Source organism: Euprymna scolopes, chromosome 36, assembly GCF_053919585.1.
Source record: "Euprymna scolopes isolate OS-2025 chromosome 36, ASM5391958v1, whole genome shotgun sequence".
NCBI lineage: Eukaryota > Metazoa > Mollusca > Cephalopoda > Sepiida > Sepiolidae > Euprymna > Euprymna scolopes.
The window spans coordinates 5,131,459-5,143,562 of NC_136517.1; the positions used below are offsets into that span (position 1 = coordinate 5,131,459).

General features: G+C 27.2%; 1 protein-coding gene across 1 annotated transcript in view; it reads right to left on the reverse strand.

The window, feature by feature from the left end:
- Positions 1–12,104, reverse strand: part of LOC145260295 (WD repeat and HMG-box DNA-binding protein 1-like) — an 89,869-nt gene that overhangs the window by 2,414 nt on the left and 75,351 nt on the right. Inside the window, exons 23-25 of the mRNA XM_080118148.1 lie at positions 9,945–10,027; positions 6,484–6,594; positions 341–441 (exon numbers count right to left, since the gene is read on the reverse strand). Coding sequence (XP_079974274.1) covers positions 341–441; positions 6,484–6,594; positions 9,945–10,027 — 295 coding nt within the window. The remainder of the gene's footprint in view (positions 1–340; positions 442–6,483; positions 6,595–9,944; positions 10,028–12,104) is intronic.

The window sequence follows — 12,104 nt, forward strand, 5'->3', positions numbered from 1 at the left end:
GCAGGAAGGGGGGATGAACAAAGTTAAATAAAGCATGATGGAGAGAGATACAGAGAAAAAAAGAGAAAAATAAAATTGACTCAAAAGAGCATAAAAACAGTTTGAGTTTTTCTTTAAAAGAAAAAAAAAAAAGAAAAAAACATAAGCGGGCATCTTACATCCCTGATATACATGGGAAAGGGAATACAAATTAGTTTAAAATTTGGTCAAATAATAGCTTTGATACAAAATTGTATTTGCAAAACAATGTTTGCCATAAAATTGTAGAATGAAAAAAAAAAAAAAAAATTGCAGTATTTTATTTAAAAAACTCTTAAAAATGAAAAAGCAATGTACTCACTTTTGTGGTTTAGCCTTGGTTTGTTTTGTGCTTTTATTTCTAGATTTTTCATTGCCAGAATGATTATTGACAGAAAATAATTTCATCTGATTTGGCAGATTCTGTTAAGTAAAAAAACAAACAAAAAAACAACAAAACAATATACTTTTTGTGTCTCTCTCTCTCTCTCTATATATATATATATAACTCTTTATGACTTGGTTGAACTAATTCATTCAGTCGTAAATAAATGAATATAACGGTATAAATAAAGTGGGAATTTATTCAAACACAGCTTGTATGTATTAGTTCAGTATCTAGGTAAATGACAGATACCTCCATATTGCAACTCCCCAGTGCTTACATTCAGTATGCCGCCATTTAAAATTAACAATAAATATCTTTTTTAATCATTTACATGATAATTCAGGTCATAAAGGGTTAAGCTACTAATTATATCTATTTTTTTACAACTACAACACTTGTCTATTTACACCAGTCTCAGAGAGTGGAGAATTTTGTTTGGTGTCATGAAAATAATTATTTCAAGAACTATGAATAATAATCAAGGTAAGTTTATGAAATGCAAAAATTCTCAGCGGTAGTTTAACTATTGAACTTCATAATGAAAGATTGTTATACTGAAATGTAATAGAAATCATCTAGCAAACGACCTCGTGTTTGCTTAACCTGTAAAATGCCAACAGAAAATGTAGAAAAGAAAAGACAAGCATCATCTTGTAGGCCGCTCATTGGTGAACGGATACCATTAATTTGCATATGTACACAATTGGTAACTGTTAAATGGGATGAATTCTAAAGCATTGCAGTTCAGTGGAGTTTTTTGTTAGACAGCTTAGAACGAGAATGAATGGTGGAAGATAATATCAAATACACGAGGATTTGTTGCAAGTTGAGAGAAGAAAGGAAAAAAGACTTTCCTGCATTGTATCGACATGAGGGCAGTTTTTGTTTTTTGTTCCCTTTCCATGTTATAATCTTTACCCTGTAAACTATCTAAAATTAACAATAAATATTTTTTAATCATCTACATCATAATTCATGTCATAAAATTAACAATAAATATTTTTTTAATCATCTATCATAATTCACGTCATCACGTCATAAAATTAACAAGAAATATTTTTTTAATCATCTATCATAATTCACGTCATAAAATTAACAAGAAATATTTTTTTAATCATCTATCATAATTCACGTCATAAAATTAACAAGAAATATTTTTTAATCATCTATATCATAATTCAGGTCATAAAATTAACAAGAAATATTTTTTATTCATCTACTTCATAATTCACGTCATAAAATTAACAATAAATATTTTTTATTCATCTACTTCATAATTCACATCATAAAATTAACAATAAATATTTTTTAATCATCTACATCATAATTCACGTCATAAAATTAACAATAAATATTTTTTAATCATCTACATCATAATTCACATCATAAAATTAACAATCAATATTTTTTAATCATCTACATCATAATTCACGTCATAAAATTAACAAGAAATATTTTTTTAATCATCTATCATAATTCACGTCATAAAATTAACAATAAATATTTTTTAATCATCTATATAATAATTCAGGTCATAAAATTAACAATAAATATTTTTTATTCATCTACTTCATAATTCACGTCATAAAATTAACAATAAATATTTTTTATTCATCTATATCATAATTCACGTCATAAAATTAACCATAAATATTTTTTAATCATCTACATCATAATTCACGTCATAAAATTAACCATAAATATTTTTTAATTATCTATATAATAATTCACGTCATAAAATTAACAATAAATATTTTTTAATCATCTACATCATAATTCACGTCATAAAATTAACCATAAATATTTTTTAATCATCTACTTCATAATTCACATCATAAAATTAACAATAAATATTTTTTAATCATCCACATCATAATTCAGGTCATAAAATTAACAATAAATATTTTTTATCATCTACATCATAATTCAGGTCATAAAATTATCAATAAATATTTTTAATCATCTACATCATAATTCAGGTCATAAAATTAACAATAAATACTTTTTAATCATCTACATCATAATTCAGGTCATAAAATTAACAATAAATATTTTTTAATCATCTACATCATAATTCAGGTCATAAAATTAACAATAAATATTTTTAATCATCTACATCATAATTCACATCATAAAATTAACAATAAATATTTTTTAATCACCTACATCATAATTCACATCATAAAATTAACAATAAATATTTTTTAATCATCTACATCATAATTCACGTCATAAAATTAACAAGAAATATTTTTAATATTCTACATCATAATTCAGGTCATAAAATTAACAATAAATACTTTTTAATCATCTACATCATAATTCACGTCATAAAGTTAACAATAAATATTTTTTAATCATCTACATCATAATTCAGGTCATAAAATTAACAATAAATATTTTTAATCATCTACATCATAATTCAGGTCATAAAATTAACAATAAATACTTTTTAATCATCTACATCATAATTCACGTCATAAAATTAACAATAAATATTTTTTAATCATCTACATCATAATTCAGGTCATAAAATTAACAAGAAATATTTTTAATCATCTACATCATAATTCACATCATACAATTAACAATAAATATTTTTAATCATCTACATCATAATTCACATCATAAAATTAACAATAAATATTTTTTAATCATCTACATCATAATTCACGTCATAAAATTAACAATAAATATTTTTTAATCATCTACATCATAATTCACGTCATAAAATTAACCATAAATATTTTTTAATCATCTACATCATAATTCACGTCATAAAATTAACAATAAATATTTTTTAATCATCTACATCATAATTCACGTCATAAAATTAACAATAAATATTTTTTAATCATCTACATCATAATTCACGTCATAAAATTAACAATAAATATTTTTAATATTCTACATCATAATTCAGGTCATAAAATTAACAATAAATACTTTTTAATCATCTACATCATAATTCAGGTCATAAAATTAACAATAAATATTTTTAATCATCTACATCATAATTCACATCATAAAATTAACAATAAATATTTTTAATCATCTACATCATAATTCACATCATAAAATTAACAATAAATATTTTTTAATCATCTACATCATAATTCACGTCATAAAATTAACAATAAATATTTTTTAATCATCTACATCATAATTCACGTCATAAAATTAACAATAAATATTTTTTAATCATCTACATCATAATTCACGTCATAAAATTAACCATAAATATTTTTTAATCATCTACATCATAATTCACGTCATAAAATTAACAATAAATACTTTTTAATCATCTACATCATAATTCACGTCATAAAATTAACAATAAATATTTTTAATCATCTACATCATAATTCACATCATAAAATTAACAATAAATATTTTTTATTCATCTACATAATAATTCAGGTCATAAAATTAATAAATATTTTTTAATCATCTACATCATAATTCACGTCATAAAATTAACCATAAATATTTTTTAATCATCTACATCATAATTCACGTCATAAAATTAACAATAAATATTTTTTAATCATCTACATCATAATTCACGTCATAAAATTAACAATAAATATTTTTTAATCTACATCATAATTCATGTCATAAAATTAACAATAAATATTTTTAATCATCTACATCATAATTCACGTCATAAAATTAACAATAAATATTTTTTTATCTACATCATAATTCACGTCATAAAATTAACAATAAATATTTTTTAATCATCTACATCATAATTCAGATTATAAAATTAAAAATAAATATTTTTTAATCATCTACATCATAATTCACGTCATAAAATTAACCATAAATATTTTTTAATCATCTACATCATAATTCACGTCATAAAATTAACCATAAATATTTTTAATCATCTACATCATAATTCACGTCATAAAATTAACAATAAATATATTTTAATCTACATCATAATTCACGTCATAAAATTAACAATAAATATTTTTTAATCATCTACATCATAATTCACGTCATAAAATTAACCATAAATATGTACTGTTTAGAAAAAACATAATACATGTGCATGCCTCAGTTTTTTTCTGTTTTTTTATACTTTATTTTTTTTAAAAGGAATTTAACATTACATTTAATACTGGGCATCACCAGGTCCCTCTGCTAGTATACATATATATATATATATATATATATATATATATATATATATATATATATATATATATATAGTGCCATATATAAATATAGTGCCATATACTATAAATAATGGATTTTTATGTAACACTGCTTTTTGTATGATTTTTCTTTACAGACTTTTTCTTCCTTTGCATGACTCTCTTTTTTGAGCTTTATCATCAGACAAATAAAAAACAGAGAGAAACGTTGTCAGTTTTACAGTTTTAATTTAAAAGAGAAAGTAGCAATAATTTTTTTGAATATACAAATGCTAACTAGTCTTTAACTTTAAATCAAACTCAACACAAAGAATGTTTAAACATCAGCAACTGAAAATGGAATAAATAGTCAACATCTCTTCGTACAGTAACTGCACTCTATTCAATACTAGTGGGGATACCCAGCATTGCCCGGGTGTTTGGAGGTGCGTGTGCTCTTAAATCAAAAAAAAAAAAAAGTTTTGGTAGGTAGTTAGGATCAAACTTGAAGCCCTGAGGTCAAGTTGGAAAAAAAAAAAAACGTGAGACGTTAACCGCTCAACCAGCAAGAAAGAGTAAGTGAAAGACGGTTGAATTTATTTAAGTAGAATTGACAGGTGTCCGCTGAATGAGGTCAGTAGAAGTCGCGGAGTTGAGATTTACGACGACGTAAGCAATGGCTATTCAGCCGTTAACATTTTCTATGGGACAGTTTTTAATGAAGTGAAACCCCAACTTTGGGAAGGAAAAGCAGCTCCTCCGTTTATTAAGGGAGTGTTGTGCAAATGAAAGCAATCGTCTGATATGGCAGTGAAAAGCCGACATTGACCAAACGTTTACATCGCTTTCTTGGAGCCCACCCGGCCAATTTGAATCCAGTTTTGCTTTTTTTATACCGAATAGCGAAAGAAACACGCAGCGATCTAAAAATCTGAAAAAAAAAAAATAGCGTTTAAAAGTCGGGCAAATTAAATACACGCGCGCCCTTTTAAACAAAACATTTCTACACAAAATAATTGACAATATTTTTTTCTCCAATTTTTCGATATTAGGTGTCTGAGAGATCATTTTTTCTAACGGTGCCATGTTCATGCCACTTTAATGCGGATGACAAAAGTTTTTAGCGGACATACAAAAACACACAAATAGCTGTCCTTTGTATAATAAACTAGCAGGGATGGGGGTGCCCGGTGTTGCCTTGTCATAAAATCCGCTTAAATATGACATTTTAATTTATTAAAAATAAAAAATGTGACTTGGGGGTGCCATCAGCCAGAATGGAAACCGAAAGCAAAATTTGTAAGCATTAAATGGAGACAGACAGACATATTGAGGTTTTCCGGTTGTGAAATAATAAATGGAAGAAATGGAGAAAAAAAAAGTTTTTGTAGGTAAGTAGGAAGGATTGAATCCGAAGCCTTGAGGCGAGTTGGAAAATAAAGTGTGAAAAAAAAAAAAAAGTGCGACACTAACCACTGGGCCAGCAAGAAGTAGTAGAGGAAAAATAATTGGATTTATTTAAGTATTACGAATTGGCAGGTGCCCGTATGTGACGACTTAATGAGGTCAACTTTGACTGTGGGCAGTATTTTATTTACTGCGGGGTAGTTTTTTGGTTTTATTATACAAAAAAGCCGAATCCAGACGCGGCGATCGAAAAATGTTGAATATTTAGTTTTTCAAAGTCGGGCAAATTAAATACACACATGACTCCCGTTGTTATCTCGTAGATATTATCATTTAGATTTGATCTAAAAAGTTTTACGAAGGAGAAACCCCCGCGAGAAGGCCGAGGAAAAAACCTTTTTGCGGACATACATGAAAACGCGCGCGCGCGCGCACACACACACACATTTTCGCTTTTATATATATAGATTATCGATCATGATTTTTGTATAATTTTAATTTAAAGAATTTGTTTTTGTAACTTACTTTTTTAGGTTTTGTTTCTTCATTAGAAACTTTATTGGATTTGTTTTTCACCAACGAATCAAATACCTGAGTGCCTTTCGTAGCTGGAAGAGGTTTCTGTGGAGTGTTCACCTGTCAGACAAAAAACTTTTAAATTAAAAAATATGACTTTATGTAACAATATTTATACCCTAGATGACCTTGCTAGTTTATTCTTATAAGTGTAATGTGAACAAACATCTTTCTACTCATCTCACTTCATAATGCCTCCGCAAATTATGTCCCCGATAGTAGCACCCTACTTCAAAGTGGCACTTGCCTTGTTTGGGGTGAAGATTGAATAAAAAAAAACAAAAAAAAAACAAAAGCTAATTCAAAAATATTTTTAAATAGAAAATAGTTTATAGTCAGCTAACGTACTTCCTAACACCAGGCATAGTGCTACCAGAAGCAGTGACAAGGCAAATCAGTTCTTTGACTTTTATTGTTCTTGAGTATTGTGACGCGATTTATTGAAATAAAATATAAGAAAAGGATATTATTAAAAAAGTACACAATAAAAATTTAAAAACTATACAGGTAAAAAATAACGCAATTAGTCTTTATTTGAAATTTTAATAACAAAATTAAATAAGTTTTTATTTTATTTGAAATTTTAATAACAAAATTAAATAAGTTTTTATTTTATTTGCAATTTTAATAACAAAATTAAATAAGTTTTTATTTTATTTGCAATTTTAATAACAAAATTAAATAAGTTTTTATTTTATTTGCAATTTTAATAACAAAATTAAATAAGTTTTTATTTTATTTGAAATTTTAATAACAAAATTAAATAAGTTTTTATTTTATTTGAAATTTTAATAACAAAATTAAATAAGTTTTTATTTTATTTGAAATTTTAATAACAAAATTAAATAAGTTTTTATTTTATTTGAAATTTTAATAACAAAATTAAATAAGTTTTTATTTTATTTGCAATTTTAATAACAAAATTAAATAAGTTTTTATTTTATTTGCAATTTTAATAACAAAATTAAACAAGCTTTTATTTTATTTGCAATTTTAATAACAAAATTAAATAAGTTTTTATTTTATTTGCAATTTTAATAACAAAATTAAACAAGTTTTTATTTTATTTGCAATTTTAATAACAAAATTAAACAAGTTTTTATTTTATTTGCAATTTTAATAACAAAATTAAATAAGTTTTTATTTTATTTGCAATTTTAATAACAAAATTAAATAAGTTTTTATTTTATTTGAAATTTTAATAACAAAATTAAGCAAGTTTTTATTTTATTTGAAATTTTAATAACAAAATTAAACAAGTTTTTATTTTATTTGAAATTTTAATAACAAAATTAAATAAGTTTTTATTTTATTTGAAATTTTAATAACAAAATTAAATAAGTTTTTTTTTTATTTGCAATTTTAATAACAAAATTAAATAAGTTTTTATTTTATTTGAAATTTTAATAACAAAATTAAATAAGTTTTTATTTTATTTTCAATTTTAATAACAAAATTAAATAAGTTTTTATTTTATTTAAAATTTTATAAGAAATATATGATTATAAAATAAAAATTTTTTTTCTTTTTAAATTTTATAAATAAGTTTTTTCATTTGAATTTATATAATAAATATGCTTATGAAAGTATAAAATTATCGAAAAAACATACAAAAGAGGACTTGTACAGGGAAGAGAAAAAAACGAAATGATTTACTTTGTCACTGCTTCTGGTAACACTACGCCAGAAGTATGTCAGCTGACTATAACCAGAAAATACAAGTTTACATTTTTCTGCTCCAACTCAATATTGTAAGATTTATTCAAATAATTATTTGTATAAGAAAAGCACCTCCCATCAACTTAATTATTTATCGTGCTTGAAAGTGCTTTCGGCTCTTCAACAATTGAGTTTTGATGACCAACACCATATGATTGCCCTCTTTATTTTGACAACATGGAGGGAATGTTAATTCATAGACCAGGATCCTTCAACATCTGCTGCCTTCATCTTTTTTGTGAGCGGAATATTAAGTGATCTACCGAAAACTCAGAATGGTCAACTTTGGTGATATCATGAGGAGTTAAGATACATTTTCAGTCTCGCTGTTGGTAAAGATATTGTATTTTGTGTAGCCGCTGACCAGAGTGACCTACATATGTTCCAAATCGATAGAATATCAAGTTGATTTACTTACAAATTGTTTTGCTTCGCGTTTTTAAAACTATGTTGGGTTGTTTTCCCCCCTCAATAATTATTAGTTCCCTTTTTTTGGTACCAACTAAACTTTGTATAGACAAATACAAAGTTATAGAAATTTGCGCAAAAAATGTCATTTGAAAAATGAAATGAGGTTTTTTTTTCTTCAAATTGTATTTTTTTAAATAAATAAACGAACAAAAAAATTTTTTTTGTTTGTTTATTTAAAAAAATACAATTTGAAGAAGAAAAAATATTGAAAAAAACCCCCAAAAAACCTTATTCCATTTTGCAGATTACAGCTTTGGGTAAAACCTTGTAAATATCGGGTGACGGAACTTGAAGATAACCAACATGTTTTTTTTTCTTTTCAAGATAGTGGTAATTTGAAAATAATTCTGACCTGAACAAATTATTTTCTGGAAGGAATTAAACCGAACTACATTTTACTTTTAAAAACATGCTATATAACTGCCCACAAGAAAAACTGCCCAAAATATTGATTGTGTACGAAGAAAATTGTTGATGACAAACGATAAAGTTGGTCTCTCTATTGGTAGTAGTATCAGACTAATAATAGTCATATCTATATCTCTCTCTCTCTCTCTCTATATATATATATATATATATAGAGAGAGAGAGAGAGAGAGAGAGAGAGTGTGTTCTTTTTTAAGAAGCAGCAAACTTTAAAATTGATAACTTTATTTTCTTTAATTGCAGATTTGGTAACTATCAGTTATTTTTTAGTTCAGCTTGTTTTGACAATTCACCATAAAGATACTGACACCAGAGCAGTTTGCAAATTGTGCAAATTTATTTTATTTATTTTTGATGAACGAATAATTTCATAAAATGGACCTGCCTACTGGCCACCTTGTTCATGGGATTTAACCTCATAAGATTACTTTCTTTTGGAATATGTAAAGTCCTATGTTTAAGCTGATAAACCAGAAACAATAGACCATTTGGAAGACAACATTTGATGCATTATTGCTGTAATACACACTAATTTAATATGTAGTTTGTTTAAAACTGAACCTCTAAATTAAACCCAAGAGTTGTGGGGCCATATCCCAAAATTGTATTTAACTATAAATGCAAAAACTTAAACTTATAAATAAATATATTTATATAAGAAAAATAGTTTTGTGTTTTATTTTAATTTTAAAATTACTACCTCTAAAAAAAGAGAACAAAAAAAACACCCTTTACAAAATTATAGTATGAAACCACAGTATAAAATTATAGAACATCATCTTTTGTAAACTTACTTTGAATGGATTGATGGCTCGGCCTGAAGATGGAAAATCTTTGATAGATTTTTGTGATGAATCAAGAAATTCTTTGACCATCTCTGCATTTGAACCGTGAAGAAACAAAAAATAAAGAAACAAAAAAAAACATGAAATTTTGGCAAAACAATTTCCAAGAAGAGAATCTCAAAAACAAATAGAAAAAAAAAATCAGAAGCAGACTAAATATGAACAATATAAACAGAATGTGTGCAAAACAGGAGACTTTGTTGGTATGGGCACGTCGAAAAAAATGGAGAGTTGTGTTAGTAGATGTGTTGTGTGTCAATAAGATAGTTAACGTGGTCCTGAGTTGAATGCAACTTGTTTGTGTCAAGTTCAGTGCAAAGGGGTCAAAAAAAGGGGTCAAAAAAAGGTTACCGGCGACATAGATTAAAACCATTGACTTCCCTTCACAACGCGTACACCCAGTGAGGTCAACGACTGTATTTTGAGTGCAAGCTGGTTAACAGGGGTTATAATTCCACACACACTTTGAAATAAATAGGGGACACACGTTCATTTGCTAGACAATACAGTTCAAGTTCGACAATCTGAAGTCCACCACAATGAGAGAATCTTGAATCAAGATAAAAAACAAAAGAAGAAGAAAAAAAGATCTGAATTGATTCAGGCCATCCTGTCAATGATGAAATCCAAATAATGTAGTCTCCAAACATTAACAAAAATTATGTCTTGAGACCTTCTTATATATGACAAGCACACACACACACACACCTATGACTGTTATACACATGTGCATACACAGAGGACTCTAGGTCACAGCCATGTCACAATTATATATACACCTCTCCCCCGACAACCGAACAGATGTAGGACAATTAAGGTTCAGTTCAGAGGGGAAAACCAAGGAAAATATGCAAGGAAATGATAAGGATGGACAAGATAATTATTCAAGTTGATACTACATGGCAAAGCCAAATTTTGTGAGTTTAGAATTCAATGTCCAAAAGAACAAACTTGCCAGCAACATGTGGACTATTCAGATGACGTAGTTGACAGACAAATGATAGCTGGACTGAGAAATACCAAACACCAAAGGAGGTTATTGGCAGATATAACCTCACTTGCTACATTAGAGCAGAAGTTTTCATGATTGGTCAACAGAAAAGTCACCCCCGCCCACTTTAACAATGCCACAATACCTTCTTGTGCTATTTAGTGTACAAAGGTCTAACCAAGAACAGCAAAACCGTTTGATCCCACAATACACAAAATGTTACAATGGATGCAGAAAGACATCACAACTATGAATTGAAAGGATTGTATGGGAACTGTGGAGTGGAAGGGTCCGGCATTGAAGATACAAGAAAAATGTTAAGTGGGAAGTCATTCATATTCGCCAACGGTAACCCGGATAATTTTTCTGCTTGAAAGCACAACAAAACACAGCTGACTAATGTGCCCCACCTTGAGTGGGATGGGGGAGCAATTTCAGATAAGTGCTTCAGAGCTACCCTCTTCAGTGACATAAGATGCCCGAAACTCATGCAAGATTCGGACATATACACAAAAAAAAAAAAAAAAAAAAAAATCAGTGAGCGAGTGCAGTCATCACATTCCTGCTTTTGCAGACACAGAGGCACAAGACTCGAGATTCAGAAACTCCTTGGATACCGAGAAGAGTATCTTGTATCAACTACCCATCTGATACGGGGTATAACAGACAGCCATTTACGTTTTATCCATTCCATGCGTACAGTACCATATTCTTTACTGAGTGGGGGTCAATACTGGTATTATCGGGCCCCTCAAGGATTCCATGAATCAGAGGATGGATACATCTGTCAGTTTGATGACTACTTACATATATATATATATATATATATATATATATGCAAGCAGATGTACCTGGCATTTTATATTTTGTTGTTTTGATTTTTGTGAAAATATATATCTACTATAAATATTGCATTCGAGAAAAGCAGTAATGTGTTAAAATGTCTTGCATAGTGCGTAATGGATGGATTTTGCCAACAGTGCCTACGAACTTGCTGATTTTAAATCTTTAATTTTTAATCAACTTCTCATCGACTTTATATATTTTTACTTACCATCACCGAACGCGGTTTAATGTATGTTTTACTTTTCACTTTTCGCTCCTTTGCACTTTTCCTT